Raw genomic sequence first — 19,046 nt, 5'->3', positions numbered from 1 at the left:
CTTTAAAAATATAGGAACGAATTTATTTTTAATCCATTTCAGCGATTCAGTGGGCTGGGAAACATTTTCTTAGAGCTCTGGGGAAAAAAGGCTCTTTCCATGACAGCTAACACGCTTGAGCTTTAAAAATGTATGAAACAATTTATTTTAAATCTATTTCAGCGATTGAGTGGGCTGTGGAAAGAAAAAGCTCTTTCCATGATACCTAACACTCTTGAGCTTTAAAAATGTATGAAAGAATTTATTTTTAATCCATTTCAGCGATTGAGTGGGCTCGGAAAATTTTCTTAGAGCTCAGAGAATGTGTGTCCAGGTTGAATGCACAGCACACACGGATGGGTAGTCGAAACTCGAGTAGCTTAAATAAATATACGAAATTTGGGTCATCGAGTGGACTAGGAAAAATTCTCAGAGTTCTGGAAATAATTCTGAGTTCAAGCATGGGACATGAGAACAGAAATGTATTACAATCATCACGTCATCATTGTTTTCGAAAGCCAAAAGAATTCCTCATGAAAGAACATCTTTTTTTCCTGGTTGTGGGATGGAGTAGAGTTGCTGCATCTTGAACAACCCACACTGATCTGAACAGAAATATGAAATGTTTTTATAGATATAAGAAATGAACTGAAAGTGAAAGTAAAAATGAAATTGTATTGGCTGGAAATATTTCTTGGCTGTTGAATGGGAAAAATATTTCCAAAGCTGGAAAAAAAACAACTCTTTCTTTTTTTCTATTAAATTGATGTCTTCACTTTGTTTACTTTGGAACAGAGAAACCCAAAGACTATGACTCATCCTTTCTAAAACATATAATTCCTAGAATGAGTCATGGTCTATTTTTAGAAACAGGGAGACAACATTCCCACACAAAAGGGGGGTAGGGTTAATTTTTATCATGTCTAGAAGACATGATAAAAATTAGCAAAAAGGTTTTTTTTTTTTTTTTTTTTTACATCTCAGAATTTTTTTTCTGAGCTCTGAAAAATTTTTCCCAGTCGGCAACCAAGTGAAAATTCTACAGCCAAGACGATTTGGCTTTTACTTTCACTTTCAACACTTTTCTATAAAAGTATTCCACGTTTTCTATTCAGAACCGTGCGGGCTATCCAAGGTGCAGCATGCTTTTTCTCTTTCTCTATCTCATCTGGACCTAGGACCACTCTTCTAGAAAGAGCTTCTGTGAACACAAGTTTCTTTCCACTTTTTAATGTCTCACAGAATAGAAATCATTAATACGTTTAGGGGAAAATGTTTCCTGTTTGAAAAGCTAGGGTTTTCGTTTGGATTTCATCAGCAACCGTTTATCAGGTTCTAGCGAAATTGGATGATCCATCCATGGATCAGAATTTCCCATCTGTAATTTGCATGGATCAAGATTTCAACATAGTTTAAGAAAAATCCTTCAATCCTATTTGAAAGGAGATGTCATGATATTGAAAGACATTTTTCCATGACGGACATTGAAAGACATTTTCCCATGACTGACATTGAAAGACATTTTCCCATGACTGACATTGAAAGACATTTTTCCATGACGAAATCTCTCTATCCCACAGCTTCTTCTAAAGTGAACTTAAAGAGATTTTTCATACCGGGTTTTAAATTTTTACCTCAAACCATACCGTTGACGACGTGTGAGACACAAACCATGATATAAATTTCAGTTTCTATGACAGCTAACACTCTTGAGCTTTAAAAATGTATGAAAGAAGTTATTTTTAATCCATTTCAGCGATTGAGTGGGCTGGGGGAAAAAAAAAAGGCCCTTTCCATGACAGCTAACACGCTTGAGCTTTAAAAATATAGGAACGAATTTATTTTTAATCCATTTCAGCGATTGAGTCTGCTGGGAAACATTTTCTTAGACCTCAGGGATAAAAAGGTTCTTTCCATGACAGCTAACACTCTTGAGCTTTAAAAATGTATGAAAGAATTTATTTTTAATCCATTTCAGCGATTGAGTCTGCTGGGAAACATTTTCTTAGAGCTCAGGGAAAAAAAGGCTCTTTCCATGACAGCTAACACTCTTGAGGTTTAAAAATGTATGAAAGAATTTCTTTTTAATTCATTTCAGCTATTGAGTGGGCTGGGGAAAAAAAGGCCCTTTTCATGAGAGCTAACATGCTTGAGCTTTAAAAATATAGGAACGAATTTATTTTTAATCCATTTCAGCGATTGAGTCTGCTGGGAAACATTTTCTTAGACCTCAGGGATAAAAAGGTTCTTTCCATGACAGCTAACACGCTTGAGCTTTAAAAATGTATGAAAGAATTTTTTTAATCCATTTCAGCGATTGAGTGGGCTAGGAAACATTTTTTAGAGCTTAGGGAATGTGTGTCTAGGTTGAATGCACAGCACACATGGATGGGAAGTCGAAACTCGAGTGGCTTAAAAAATAAATATACGAAAGCTCGGTTATCGAGCTGACTAGGAAAAATTCTCAGAGTTCTGGAAATAATTCTGAGTTCAATCATGGGACATGAGAACACAAATGTATTACAATCATCATGTCATCATTGTTTTAGAACGCCAAAAAAATGCCTCATGAAAGAACATGTTTTTTTCGTGGTTGTGGGATGGAGTAGAGATGTTGCATCTTGAACAACCCACACTGATCTGAACAGAAACATGAAATGTTCTTATAGATATAAGAATTGAATTGAAAGTGAAAGTAAAAATGAAATTGTATTGGCTGGAAATATTTCTTGGCTGTTGAATTGGAAAAATATTTCCAGAGCTATAAAAAAAAAAAAAAAAAAAAAAAAAAAAAAAAAAAAAAACTCTTCCTTTTTTTTCTATTAATTTGATGTCTTCACTTTGTTTACTTTGGAATGGAGAAACCCAAAGACTTTTTAAAACATATCCTTTTTAAAAACTTATCATATCTTATAAACTTTAAACTCATCCTTTTTAAAAGATATAATTCCTAGAATGAGTCATGGTCTATTTTTAGAAACAGTGAGACAACATTCCCACACAAAAGGGGGGTAGGGTTAATTTTTATCATGTCTAGAAGACATGATAAAAATTAACAAAAAGTGGTTTTTTTTTTTTTTTTTTTTTTTTTTTTTTTTTTACATCTCAGAATTTTTTTTCTGAGCTCTGAAAATTTTTTCCCAGTCGGTAACCAATTGAAAAACTTCCAATCGGCTTTTACTTTCACTTTCAACTCTTTTCTATAAAAGCATTCCACGTTTTCTGTTCAGAACCGTGCGGGCTCTCCATAGTGCAACATGCTTTTTCTCTCTCTACCTCATCTGCATCTAGGATGTTTTTCCTTCTTCAAGAAGTGGAATTTTTTGGGAATACCTTACAATTTCACGAGCTAGCTGTTTCTTATATTTCGAGGAGATTTCAATGAAATTGTTTATAGATGTCATCTATTGCAGATGGGGAAAATGTCTATACTGGATTGCTGGAGACATCTCATCCAGATAGGTCACGTTATATGTTTTCCCACACCTAAATAAACTGGACATGAGCCATCCTTTTGTTTTCTCATCCAACAAAGATAGACACTGCAGACCGTTTTGGGTTTTCACTCTTCGCGAACCGAGACGAGCCGCAGCCACACTTTGCGTTTTCTCTGAGCGCAATAATGGATTACGTGAGCAGCCATTTTGTTTCCCATCTCACCCAGATAGGTCATGTTGTATTTTGTTTCATGCACTTAGCCAATTTTGGACACGAGCCATCCTTTTTTTTTTTTTTTTTTTTTTTTGTCTATCGAACCAAGATAGACTCTGGACACAATTTTGTTTCTCAGCGGAAAAGTAAATTTTCTGAATGGGTACCGGTGTTCGAATACTTTTGTGGCCGACTGTACATGTAATAAGAATAGCGGCATTGGCTTATTTTCTCTTCGGTTTCTTAATAATGTAATAAAGTTAGCCTTGAATCCTTTGTCAAGTAATTCTTGAGTGATGGTTAGGGGATCTGTGGTGATGGGTAAGCCTCTTATTGTAACTTTTAAAACCTTCTCTTCGGGCAATAAGTAATTGTGGGCCTTAAGCTATGTTTCTTCTACTATTTTACGAGTGAATCGATGTAAGTCAGAGTTTGTAGGCTGTATTTCGAGGCGGCGTCCTTTTAAGGTGCCAGTTATCTCTTTTTCAGGTTTTTTGTTTAAGTTTTTTAAGAATTCATCCGCTTTTGGGGCGTCATCTAAGACAATAATAGGCACTTTATCAATTCTGTTCATTTTCGGGTTGGAGTTTGGATTTCTATTTGCGGGAATGGTGTTACTCTTTTTGGTTGGTCTTTTGGGGTGTTAGTGAGCTGAGTGGCTGTTTCATCTTCGTTGTCCAAATACATGTCGTCTATTTGGTTCTCGAATTGTCAAAATCCGTTTGTGTATGCCGCAATTTTCTTTTTCTCTGTTCTTTGAAACCACTGGTGGATTGAAATATGTCGCAGAAGTTTTTGACCTCTTCAAACTGTTCAGCGAGTTTATCGTTAGAGGCTTGTAATTCGTTTATTTTTGCATTGGCCATCTCGTTCTCCTGCATACGCAGTTGATTAATTGCTTTTACAAGGAGAAAGTTTACTTCTTTTTTATCACTAGAGGACATAATCACATTTGGGTCGTTACGGATATCTTGGATATCTCCCACCAAGGATCTGGTAGTTTCAACGTCATTAGAGAAAGTAATTTTGTGACTTAATATTTGGAGAACGTTGGGTTCATCATTGAGATGTCTCGTGTGAAGATTTTCTGAGTTTGGAGGTGAATTTTCCATATTTGTGTTATTATTAGTTAAATTTGTGTTTTTTGTGTCATATTGAATGATGATGTCAAGCAAAAAGGCAGGAAAAAAAAAAAAAAGGCCTAACTAGAGGCCGTACCTGAAGGTACCCTTATCAACACGGTGAATAACGAGAATCAGAAGAAAGAATAAAATACGACCTTTTTTATCCAGCGAAAAATGATGTATCAGTGGAGGACACTTCTGCGAGGCGAAAGCGAAAGGAGAAGCAACAAAAGCCCGTGAGGCGAGGTCGATGAACTCGGTTCAGCAACGGGGTGGTAACAACGTCAGGGACACAGAGAGCGAAACGATAAGACGTCTAGCTCGAACATTGTCCCAGCTAGAAATTTGTACACAGTTTCTATTACTGTTGCATATTGACTAACTTTCTGTATTCTGCACATATCTTGATTGTTACGAGTAAAGCCTGTGGAATGCTGTAGTTTGACCAAGTTGTCAGATCAGACTGAAAAGAAGATGAGGTTGCGCATAGCAACAATCTAAAATTTAGCGGAAAAGGTAGAAAATTAAGATTCCACAAAGATGGACTCATAATTTAAATATGAGCTTCAGTGAAGTACATTTATATTGGTTATTATTATTATTTCTTACTATTGAAAATATTTCTGTGGTTAATTGGATTGGTAAAGATATATATATTAATACTAACTTAAATTAACACTGAGGCAATTTTGCGTTAAGTGTCACAATTTTAAGACTAAATAATTTATATAATTTATTTTAATGCTTTTTTTTTTTTTTTTTTTTTTGTATTTTATAATTTCTGGCTCATGAGCAAGCCTCACTTACATTTTGCTGGTGTAGCTTAGTAATTTGTGTATGGAAACAGTGATAGATAACCAAATTCTACGAGGCTATAGTATCGGAATTATAATCATTCATTATAAATCAAATTCGTTTTCCTTGAAATTCAATCTATTGTCTGAATGATAACCTCAGTTATAGTTTATTAACGATAACGACTGTGATCCGAGTCTTTAATTAAAGATTGCTTGATGCCTAAGTGTGATTTATACTTGTAAGAAGTGAAAGCTAAAAAACGTTTCTAAGCTTTAACAATTGTTACTCAATTTTCAAACTCAACATGCAACTTCTTCAAGGTATAAATCATTGTCCTAGCAAATATAGAAAAAAATCCAGGTAGTCGTAACATATCGTGTGTGACAGAATTTCATAAATTCATGTTTAAACGTGTATATGCTCTAGGAAAAAATGTTTTTTTTGTGGAATATAAGAAATTAATTTTTAACCAAACATAACTGAAAGTTAAGTTATCTATAAATTATTCCAATATCAAATTCTGTTAAGGAGTTCATCACGAGATGTGCAGCAAGTTATATTGAGAATGTAAGTTTTACTTAACAATTTCGTTTAGAGATTACATGGTCTGGGAGATATGTAACAAATCATTTTCAAGAGGCAATGTTTGAAAGAGCACATGCAGATCTTTACCGAACACAAATCTCATGTGTGTGAATATTGTAAGAGGTCATTTAGTTGAAAAGGTAATTTAAATATGCATATATTAATGCACATAGGAGAGAAGCCTGATATGATTGAAGTTGGTAAGAAGACATTTAGTTAAATGATTAATTTAGAGTAGCATTTGCATATTCACACAGGAGACAAACTGTATATGTATGAAGTATGTAAGAAGTCATGAACTCAAAAGATTCATTTAAACATGCATATGTTTACTCACACAAAGAAATCTTATACGTGTGAAATATGTAAGAAGTCATTTCATGATAAGCATAGCCATAACCGCCATATGCTTATTCACACTGCAGAAAAACCTTATAAGTGTGAAGTTTGTAAGTACTCATTTAAACAGAAGGGTAATTTAATTACTCATATGCTTATTCACACAGGAGAGAAACCTCACGTGTGTGAAGTATGTAAGCAGTCCTTTAGACAGAAAGGTTATTTAAAGATTCATATGCTTATTCACACGGGAGAAAAACCTCATGTGTGTGAAGTGTGTAATAAATCAATTAGACAGAAGAGTAATTTAGTCACTCATATGCTTGTTCACACAGGAGAGAAACCTCATGTGTGTGAAGTTTGTCGGAGGTCATTTAGTCACGAATGTGATTTAAAGAGTCATATGCTTAATCACACAGGAGAGAAACCTTATGTGTGTGAAGTATGTAAGAACTCATTTAGTCAGAAGCTTTATTTAAATAGACATATGCTTATTCACACAGGAGAAAAGCCTTCACATGTGTGTGAAGTATGTAAGAAGTCGTTTAGTAAGAAAAGTAATTTAGACACTCATAGCCTTATTCACACAGGGGAGAAACCTCATGTGTGTGAAGTATGTAAGAAGTCGTTTAGTCAGAAGGGTAGTTTAGACACTCATATGCTTATTCACACAGGAGAGAAACCTCATGTGTGTGAAGTGTGTAAGAAGTCATTTAGTTGGAAGGCTAGTTTAACAAGTCATCTGTTTATTCACACAGGAGAGAAACCTCATGTATGTGAGATATGTAAGAAGTCTTTTAGTCAGGAACGTGCCTTAAACAACCATATGCTTGTTCACACAGGAGAGAAACCTCATGTGTGTGAAGTATGTAAGAAGTCATTTAGTCAGAAGCTGTATTTAAACAGACATATGCTTATTCACACAGGAGAAAAGCCTTTACATGTGTGTGAAATATGTAAGAAGTCATTTTGTCGTAAAGATAATTTAAGCAATCATATGCTTATTCACACAGAAGAAAAGCCTTCACATGTGTGTGAAGTATGTAAGAAGTCATTTAGTAAAAAGTTTAATTTAAACATGCACGTGCTTACTCACACAGAAGAGAAACCTTATATCTGTGAAGTATGTAAGAAGTCATTTAGTCTTAAGCTTTATTTAAATAGACATATGCTTATTCACACAGGAAAGAAACCTCATGTGTGTGAAGTATGTAAGAAGTCGTTTAGTCAGAAGGGTAGTTTAGACACTCATATGCTTATTCACACAGGAGAGAAAAATTGTGTGTGAGGTATGCAGGAAGTCATTTAGTCGGAAGGGTAGTTTAACCAGTCATATGCTTATTCACACAGAAAATCCTCCTGTGTAAAAAATCCTTGTAAAGAATGTAAGAAGTCATTTAATTGTGATTTTATACAAATCAGGATCACTGGATTGCAATTTTCACAGTTTTTGTATAACTCATATATATTAAGTGTTACATCTGTGACCTACCAAAATGCATTCTGTTGATCAAATAAATGCTTGTTACCACTTGGATATACTTCTCATATTGCGATTCTGAAGCATGGGCTAAACATTTCAGTCCATATGAGTTTTATTGTGATGACATACTAAAGACCTGCAGTTAAATTATATAGTTCCATTTTTTTTACATCTTTTTAGCTAAGTAGAGGCACTATCAGGAAATCTTATTCTCAGTATTACTATCCAGCTGCAATATCAAATGTGTCGTGTATAACATTCATAAAGGCAGTATAGAGTTATAACATATTGTATTGATAAAGGAAAATGAGGTCTTCTCAAATCTATTCAGTCAAATCCTGGCCGTACCAAGTAGAGCAATCTGATGAGAGTGAAGTAGCTAAGAAGACATTTGGAGGAATTTGTCACTATGGAAATATCGTTTCCAAGCAGGTTAGAAACTCAAATATACTCCATATTTATTTAAAAACTGTTCTATGTGTTTTATCCAGTGTTCAAAGAAACATAATTGGTAAACGTATATTTATTTATTTCCTAACATAAAAAGTATAGAACAAGCAAAAACATTTATGAATACAAAAGTGTAAGTGTTATTTTTAATAGCATAATGTTCATTCACAAAAGCGTAATGTTATTTTTAAGAGTTTGCTGGCTTTGTCGCAACATCCTCCTGGAGGATGACCAGCTGCACAGGTCGGGTAATGGTATGTCCATTGGTGCGCATAGCACAAGTATGGACTTTCTTGTCGCGGCCAAGGATTAGCTCCTCAACACGGGCCTTTTTCCAGGTGTGGCGAGGTCTAACATCTTCTTGTAGTAGGACAATGTCCCCTTTCTGGATTTAATTAGTTTCAGATGGATTCTGCACTTGATGAAATGTAAGCAAGTCTATCAGATATTCCTTTTGCCATCTTTTCCAAAAGGAGTCCATCAAATGATGGCATTCTTCCACATATGATTTAAATTTGTTTCAGGATTTGTGAGGCTGGAAGGAATAGTAGTTAATTTCTTTCCTATGAGGAAGTGCGAGGGTGTTAAAGCTTCCTCAGAGTCATCTTTTATTCCGTATTTGTGGACAATCGGTGAACTGTTAAGAGCGGCTTCAATATCACATAATACAGTAATCAAACTAGTGTCATCCAAAAGAGCCCTATCTAATGTGTTCCGAAGGCATCGCTTAGCCTATCATTCTTTCCCACCATCCTCCCGACCAAGCCTCTCGTGGGGCGATGAATTTCCATTTGATGTTGTGTTGGGCATAAAACTGTTGTGCCTTGGCAGAGGATATAGTATCCCAGAATAATATCAGCTCTTTGTCGGCAGCGCAGAAAGTTGTGGCATTATCAGTGTACACTGTATGAGGAAGTGAATGTCTAGAGACAAAACGTTGTAATGCAAATAGGAAGATGTCAGTACGCAGATCAGAAACTAATTCTAAGTGAATAGCTCGAGTTGTAGCATATGTAAAGATGACAATGTAAGCTTTTGCAATGGAGTTATTATTTTTTACGTAGAGTGGTTCAGCAAAATCAATTCCGGTAGTTTCGAAAGGAAATGACTTTTGAATTCGCTCAGCTGGTAATGCAGCTTTTACCTGTTCACTTCTCTTTTGTTTCAGTACGTTACATGGAAGGCAAGTTTTTATCACCTTTTTAATGGCTTGCCGTGCTCTTAATATCCAATATTCTGAATGAAGCTGGGAAAGTACAATCCAAGATGATGCATTCGTAAATGTGTTTGCGTATCAGTAGGCTTGTGGGTTGATCTTTGGATTATGGTAACTTGGCGATTTTTTGGCGAAAATTTGGCGACCAACTCTGCTACAGCAACCCTCTATTTTTTTTTCGCCGCCATTTTGTCCTTACGAAGTAAAGACATGTTTCTTTTCTTTTTATTTACTCAACACTTTTTCTAACAATCTGCTAGCCGAATTACACTTATGCTAGAAATTTTATAAAACAAAACTGCTTAATCATGACAAATATTAACTGCAAAATTGGAAAAAAGTGCAGAATCATAAACTCCTTGCCGCGTTTTTAAGAATTGAACATACACGGTATCCGTGTACACGTCGGCCTATTATCACTTGTAAAAAAACTCAGAAATGCACAAAAATGGCATTACGCACACTCTTGACTTTATCCATCTACACTGCTATTTTCTCATAAATTACAAAAACTTGCACGAAAATGCAGAAAAATTTTGTGAATCTTTAAACTCGGTAAAAAGCACATATATGAAATTACCTGATCGCGAAAAAATATATACCCTTTTTAAGGATGAACATTTCCACGTTTAAAATAAATAAAATATCCAAAAACTTTTACCTCTAAATTATCTATTATAAACGTCACCAACAAATTTATAACGCAAACATTAAAAATGGTTGCAAATACTCAGTGTGAAATATTTAAATTATTTCCATGCACGTTTACTTCCACTGAAACGCATCCCAAACTGCTACAAACATATAATTCTCAAAATAACTATCATTTAATTAAAATATAATTAAACCATGTACACGTCGACTTATTTTTACTTAAAAAAACATCCCAGAGTTGCACAAAAATGGCATTGCGCACATTCTTCACTATATCCATGTACACTGCTTTTTTCTCATAAATTAGAAAAATTTCACGAAAATGCATTAAATTTTGTGAATCTTTAAATTCGGTAAAAAGGACATATCAAATTACCTGATCGGGAAAAAGTATATACCCTTTCCAAGGATGAACATTTGCACGTATAAAACAAATAAAATATCCACAAACTTTTCCCTCTAAATTATCTATTATAAACGTCACCTGCCAATTTATAACGCAAACATTAAAAATTGTTGCAAATCTTAGTGGCAAATATTTAAATTATTTCCATGCACGTTTACTTCTATTGAAACGTATTCCGAAATGCTAGAAACATATAATTCACAAAATAACTATCATTTAATTAAAATATAATTAAATTAAAAAACACTATTTAAAATATAAATAAACACATATATTAAATTAATAAAAATTAGCTTCAAATCTTAATTACTTTAAACTAATTCATTGCTAATAACAATTTTCCAATAATACCATATTAATTTATTTCCTTACATTTTGAACAATGCATAAAAATAATATCCTCAAATGATTAAAAATACTAACTTTTCTAATCTTCTTCAGAATCGTGAGTGCATGGCGGATGAACGTTTTTTATGGATTCAATAAAATCATTGAATGATTTTTTCTGGTAATTTTTCCGCCATACTTCCTCTGCTAAATAAAAAGCAAAATTCTCCTATCATAATACTTCCGAATAGCACTTTTTATAGCACCCCACGTGCTCTCAATCGTATTCGTATGTCCATTTTCAACAGATTTCTTGCAGTGCCATTCAAACTTATCAGTAATATCCTTCCTCGAATTCATAGGGCCATGGGATCCAAAAATTAATCAACACTGTTTCACACAACACACAATGAAGCTAAATACCAAATGCTAAATGCAATAAAAATTTCAAATTCACTTTACATAGGGCCATGGAATCCAAAAATTAAGGAACACCCTTTCACACAACACACAATGAACCTAAATACAAAATGCTATAAAGAACTGCAGATATTTTTCTAAATTTTCCCCCTTTTCCGATTAAACAACTGTGATTCGTCTATAAATGTCACATGACATATCTCATGATCTCTCATTTCTCTCACCCAAAATAATGCGTAATTGGAACTCGGTACTTCTCACATTATTGCCAAAGTCCTAGGTAGTAACCTTTATCGCCTCCAAAATGTTGCCAAACTACCTGTTACCATATTCCAAAGATCAGCCATTATTGATTATATAGTAAAACACAGATAAATGTGCAAACATTATGTGCTTTGCTAAAACCCACACTCAAACATATTTATTGAAGAATTATATGTACATTTATGTTATAAAAAGCTGCCCAACTTGTAGAGTGGTTAACTGTGGTGCTAAAGTGCTCAGGTTAACTGCTTGCCGCATTTTTAAGAATTGCACATACACGGTATTCATGTACACATCGACCTATTTTCACTTAAAAAAACATCCCAGAATTGCACAAAAATGGCATTGCGCACACTCTTGACTTTATATATGTACACTGCTAAAGTCCTAGCTAGTAACCTTTATCGCCTACCAAAATGTCGCCAAACTGCCTGTTACCATATTCCAAAGATTAGACGGCTTGTCAAATGATGAGAACCCTCCAATAATATGGGATGTTTTTCAGCATGAGATAAATCAGAAAATTGTAGTCGACCACCGAGAAGTATAACATTGTTCTTGAAAAAAGGGTTAAATTTTTTTATCTTTGATTTCTTAGGGAGTGATTTTCCTGTTAACAGAGCTTCATATTCTAAAGGAAAGGATTCTTTCTAAACGGTCTGTATCCAATAAATACAAGCTTGATTTAGTTCTGTGGCATGTAACTCACCCACTAACTTTTCTTGTTTTCTAAAGCGAAGAATCTAAGATGTTACATGTAACAATTGAAAATAAAAAGTGTAGTTTCTAGCCTTTATGATTGGTTGAGTAGATACGATGTGAAGGGTCTGAACTTTTTCTTTTTTTGCGTCTAAGTTATGACTGTAATCTTTAGAAATAGTATCAGAATGAGGCGAATATTCTGGAGATTTGACTAATCATGGAGGGCCATTCCACCAAATTTCCAGTGTTGACGGTGAAACGCCTCGAGAAAGTTTGTCAGCTGGATTGTCTTTGCCAGGGCAATGTCTCCATTGTGAAGGATTAGTATGGGAAATGATTTCAGTTACTCTGTTGCTAATAAAAGTTTTCCACTTGTTGGGTCACTGTGTATCCACCCTAAGACAACTTGAGAATCACTCCACAATGTTGCATTCGATGAACAGAAGTTTATTTCAGCACAGAAATATTGCAACAATCGTGCTCCCATCAGGGCCGCCAAGAGCTCCAAACGAGGTAAGGTAACTGTCTTTATAGGAGAGTTTGTTGCAACTACACAATAAATTCACATTCCTGGAGCATGCAAGGAAGCGTCAAACGCAATTTTCCACTTGGTTTCAGATTGCGTTTTCTTTTTTACATGATGAGGAAGGTAATATACTGGCTTCTCATTGGATTCATCTATGGAACAAACTTCAACATGCTTTTGTTCAATGTAATTCAGCATGCATTTGTCATATTGTGTCTTTAACACATCACTAGATGCAAGTCTTTTTTTAAGAGAATAAAATCTGTTTTCCACTATAATTTTGTTTGTAGGCAAAGGTGTGACCAATGGTTTTCTAGGCAGAGACACAATTCTTCGATTGTCTTCAGTGTTGTAAGTTTTGTGAAATTCTGATAAAATTTCGTCATCGCGAGTAGTCATTCTTTGTTTCTGCGCATCTTGTATCCCTATGGAGTCTTAATTCCCAGAAATGATGTACCTGATCATTTAAACAATCAGTTTGAACTTGCTCACAAATTTGATGGACAGAAGTCTTCTCAGCGATTGTAGTATTTGTTCTTGTTCCACTAAGAACCCATCCAAACAGTGATGGTACCATAACGAAAGATTCTGAAAGCTTAATTGGAGCTTCTGCGAAAACAATTTGCCTATAATGATCACCACCAATAAGTACTTCTATGGGCAGTGAAGAGTCATCCGGTGGATCAGCAATTCTCAATCTTTTCTTCTGAGCAAAGTGAATTATTTCTGGTGGAGCAGTAGGATGTGTAGTATAGGAATTGGAGCTTTCAAATGCGGAGATTGAAAACGCTTGTTTGCTCCACAAACTTGAAAGTGACAGTTGAACACATCTACTTGTTCTTGTGAAGTAAAAGATTCAAATGCTTGAACTGAAAGTGAGGCAAAATTGACAACTTTAAGCTTAAGTTTTTCAATGAGGTTTGTGTGAACAAAACTTGCTTGGCTACCACCATCTAAATTGCAGCGTGTTAATTTAGTAATGCCTGTGGCCCCAGTAACATACACACGAGCAGTTTGCAAATGTGTGAAAGTTGTTTTAGGAAAGGTTATGCGATTTACAGCACTGTTAGTTATCCGCAGTTGATTGTTTTCAACAGGAGGACAAATAGAAACATGATGCCTTTTTGTTGCATTTAGTGCATCGTTCAGTATTTTTTCTTAGGCAGTTTGAAACACTTTTGACCATGGTTAGTACACAGAAAGCAACGATTTGAAATTTTAAGTTTCTGAACATTAGTATCATAGTCTGTAACAGTTTCACAGTATTAAGGGCAATGTCCTGTAGTATCACAAAATGAACAAAATGGCAAAACTTTCTTACGTTTGTTTACTGTTTTGGAATTGATATTAAACTTTTCTACAGTGCACTTTACGGTGTGATCAGAAAAAGAAGTATCTTTAACTCTTTGTGCTGCAACTACACCTTCCACTTCTTCTGCTAATAACTGCACCAATCTAGTAATATTATTACCTTCGTTTAGTTTTTCACGCTTTGAATAGATAATCCAGCAGCAACAAATGTCATTGGGAAACGCACAGATAACTTTTAGCACTAGGATTCTACCGTATGCTTCAATATTTTCACCCAGAGCAGTTAAAGCTTGAATTCTTATGTTACATTCTATGTAAGGTCATTTAGATGTGTAGGAGATGGGTCTTGAAAAACATTTAAATGCTCTAAGTAATCTAAGTGTGATTGGATAATTCGATCTTTATTTCACAATATCTTTCCTCCAACAATTGTTTCATAGATGTGTCCTATTACACTAATTCCATCAACAAGGCATTTTGCTTCACCATCTTAATAACATCTGAGGAAAACATGTTTATCAATAACAGAAAAATGTGGATTGGCATCTATAGAAGATTTAAACTGTTCCCAGAAACATTGCCACTGTTCAATTTCTCCTGTAAATGATTGTAGTTTAATTGTTATCAATTTAAGTGTATATGATTGAGTCACAGGTGCTGTAGTAGAAAAGTCAGAGATTACCTCAGAGTGTTGATCTGCCTAATGCATTTGAGGCTTTTTGTATTACCTTGTGTTTAATGATCTTAAAAGCTTGAAATGGTAACTACTGATCTGCTCTGTCATACTGAGTACAGTTGTAAAAGTACTTTTGTAAAAACTTCCAGAAATCTAAAGTGTTTCTTTTGCGAATATAAATTTCATCAAGCTATCATCAGGTCTGGGTGCATTCAACCCATTAGAAACACGTACACACATAACAATATCAAATTCTGAAAAATGGTTTTCAGATGTACAAGATTACAGTTTGTTGGACTTGAGCATGAAAGTAAAATATGTGATCTGATTCTGAAACTTCCTTGAACACGAAAGTTGAAAGAGACATTGCCAATCATTTCAGCAAAAGCAGATAATTCAGAGACTCATTATTAATATTGCATGTAAAAAGCTAAATTCATTTAGAATTTTTCACATTGCATTGCTATACTTTACCTATTTAAAAAAAAATATTTTAAAGTCGCATATGTTAATGGATAGATGTTATAGCTTTGAAAATATTCCACTTCATGCAGTCTGATATTCATGAATTTTTTCAAAATATGAAGAAAATATAGAGCTTAATCCATCTTTACAAAAATTAAACCAGCTTATCAAGAATTAGTCAAATATACATTAAACCAAAACAGACTTACTATGATTGTATTGTGACATCATGCTTATTCATTATTGTAGTAAATCACACTTTGGTCGCAGTGTATATGTGTTAATAGCTCTATTATGGCATTACAAATCTCTCACTAAATTTTTTCGAAGGAAAAATTTTCTGAAATATGCCAGTTACTTGAGCTTTATGTTAGTTGAATGCCCTATATTTGGGCTCTTGCTGTATGTATGTAGAAATTCTTTGTAAACTAAACTAAACTCAGTGGCATAACAGCCTGAAATCTGTTTTCTGGACCATGGGCGTCGGGTTGCATAAGCATATGCCCTGAACAAGTGGTCAGCTTGTTGCAGGAGCCCCAGTGTTTAGTCCCCAAGTGAAATTGGTACTCATTTTATTGACCCAAGGCATGGAAATCAAGGGATGAAAGGCTGAGTCAATCTTGTCCAGCTCAGAGATTGAACCATGGACCTGTGGTGCTGCCGCGCAGTCCGCTAGCCACTGCACCACTGGGCTTCAGAAATTCTTTCTGTCAGACTTTATTTATCATAAGTATTGTGCTAAATAAAATTGAAGTTCTCTATTATTACTTCATGAAATAGAACTCATTTACAAGCAAATCCATTAGTAAAAAGAAATCAACGACTACGTACAAAAAGTAATTTTAAAATGCAATGGTAACTACTTTCGGAACACCGTGAAGACTTTCAATTTTAAATTTACGTGGCTGCTTAAAATATTTTTGTAAACTTATGCTCTAGTGCTTATGAGAAATATTTGGAAAATATGAGTAAATATGGTAATATAATTAACAGACACACAACTGACAACATTAATGTACAAACCTGTTTGAAATCTACCTTTTCTTTTTGTTTACCTTGTACATAAATATATTAAGTTTATTATAATTTAAATTATAATAAACTTAGTGTAGCTATAATGCTGAACTGTGCATTATAATTTATCAACACATTATACAGTAAAAAGTTATTAGTACTTTAATTGTTAATTAGAATTTTTATGTAGCAAAAAGAATTATGCAAATAATTCACTAGAATGATTTTCTTCTTTCAGCATTCATCTGAAGGTGATGCTTAACATACACTTAAGTTTTAAACACTTGTTTGCACTAGCAAAATTCTGAGCCTGAGAATGGACAAAGCCTGAAACTGAACTGAACAGGTAAACTGATTCTCAGCCTGAGATGAAACATGTACACTTGATGCCTCCATTAATGTAATGTGAACATCTGCTTTTGAATGGTTTTTGGAGCAAATTGATATAAACATGGAAAATGGAAAAGTTTGTGATATGAAGATTTGATTAGCCAGAGACGTGCAAGTTTTGTCGGAGGTATTTTGATGACATTGCATGCTGAACAATATGGCACAAAATTCAACGTAGGATTTTAGAAAAGTGTATGTATGTGCTTTTTAATGATGATACAAAACTAAAAGTTTTGTAAACTAAAAACAATATTCTTTTACCTGTTGCTTATAATTTGCTGCAAAGATTTAAAAAAAAAAAAAAAAAAAAAAAAAAGTTTTATGTAAATTTAGCCTTTCTTTAACATTTATGGTTGTATGTCAAGATATCAGTTTACTGGGTGACAATTAATGCTATGTAATATACATATTTATGTATACAGACAGTGTGTTTTATATTATATATTTAATAAAACCACTACAAAGATGTGATATATGAATTGAGATATTCAGTATAATTTCATTTTGAATTTAAATACTTATATAAATAAAAAATATTTTTACATGTAATTACATAGGTTTCTGGCAATAGTTAAAGTAATAATCATTACATATTCTTGTTTGGCTTATATTTCCTTTGCTTGTTCTAATTGCTTTTAATCTGATTAGAAATTCATAGCTTATCTTCCACCCCAGTTCATCTGTGATTTCACTAAATATACTTGAACTCCATTTTTCACAATTTGCAGTGAAACTTTTAATACATTTTAACTATAATTATTCAGTGTCACAGGATTCCAGTGCCAAACTCTAATTTACTGTGGTAGCTAGGAGTTCCAAATACAGTACAAAGTCCGTAATCCGGACGTCCGTAATCCGGACGTCCATTATCCGGACGTCAAAGCCACAAACTTTACGCATGTGCGTAATGTATGCTTTATGCATGCGCTCATTGAAAGAAATGTTTAATAAAGTAAAATAAATATTAAGGTTTTTTTTTTTTTTTTTTTTTTTTTTTTGTAAAATTTGATACTCTTTAGATCTTAATTGCTCTTTATTTCATAAATTACGGTTTCATATTTTTAATTGTATAATTGCTGCATGCCATCTTAGCAGATTTAAATTCATAATCTATAATCCGGAAAAACCCCTAATCCAGAATCGCTGAAATCCCGACGAGTCCGGATTACAGACTTTGTATGTATTAAAAAGTGATTAAAAATATTTATTCTTATTTGGTTAATTTCTTGATTTTAATTTTGCCGTAATATTAGGTGTATTTAACCATTCAATCACCTAATGAATGGGAAACGACTTTATATCCAAGAACAGCTTTAAAGTACATTTTCTGTGTGTTAAAAATGATTTTTCTTCCATGATTAAGGGGATGCTAGATGCAGTTAGTTACACAGGAAAAAATTAGATGGGTTAATATGTATTGTTTAGAGTACTTGAGTACTTATTCATTCACGTCACTGCGAATAAAAGTGATGAATTATTAATTAATAATTTTCTCTTGAATTTTTTTATTTGCTTTTTTCGGGAGTGTTGCTTATTTTAAATGGAGAGCAGAATTTACCAGTGTAAAATGGCTAAAGAAACATCAGCAGAATTGCCCATCATTATGTAAACTTTTATGTATTTGAATTCATGTGAAATGTGTTGCAATAGAAGTTTCAAAGTTTTTTGGCAACAAACTAAGCAGTTTTGTGTATTTTGTAATCTGAAATTAATGTGGTAAACTCTGATTTATATTTTTTATTTTTTAAATTTTTCTATCAATTTTGCATTTAGTTAAATATTTTTCTTTCTAATTATTTTGTCCGAAAATATAGAGCAATTATTATTCATAATGAAAATAATTGAAAGCAACAGTTGATTGATGCTAAATGACTTCTCTAATTGGAAAGCTGTGTGCGATTCGCTGTATCGTCAACATCATCAAAACAAACATACCTAAATGAGGAATATGGTGTTGCTGCAAAACAGCGATGCCATATTCCTCATTAAAGTATTTTTAGACTTTTTTCTTCTAATAATTATTATCCCAAAAGGGACATTAGACCTGAATGGACGTCAGTCTCAAATTGGCATATTTCATTGAATCACAATAAATGGCATATCACTTTCCAAATCATTGCCACCAAATTTTATCACCCTGTATTATATTTAATGTAATTAAATAATGAAGAATCTGCATAAATGTATGCATGTTTCTCGCATTATGAAAAAAAAAAAAAAAAAAAACTGAATGATTTGAAAGTGAGCAAGGCCAAAACTGTATGGA

The 19,046-nt window shown here is 33.7% G+C and overlaps 1 protein-coding gene across 1 annotated transcript; it reads left to right on the top strand.

Annotated features, from left to right (window-relative positions):
* Positions 1 to 5,587: 5,587 nt before the first annotated feature.
* Positions 5,588 to 18,473, top strand: LOC146993847 (uncharacterized). Its single transcript, XM_085826593.1, has 2 exons — positions 5,588 to 8,391; positions 16,629 to 18,473. The coding sequence occupies exon 1, from the start codon at positions 6,457 to 6,459 to the stop codon at positions 7,762 to 7,764; it is 1,308 nt and encodes a 435-aa protein (XP_085682719.1). The 5' UTR covers positions 5,588 to 6,456; the 3' UTR covers positions 7,765 to 8,391; positions 16,629 to 18,473.
* Positions 18,474 to 19,046: the final 573 nt, after the last annotated feature.

The sequence above is a fragment of the Stegodyphus dumicola genome, chromosome 11, assembly GCF_044657685.1.
Source record: "Stegodyphus dumicola isolate Sdum_Otavi_A_Nest chromosome 11, ASM4465768v1".
Taxonomy (NCBI): domain Eukaryota; kingdom Metazoa; phylum Arthropoda; class Arachnida; order Araneae; family Eresidae; genus Stegodyphus; species Stegodyphus dumicola.
This window is presented reverse-complemented; position numbering and strand designations above follow the sequence as displayed.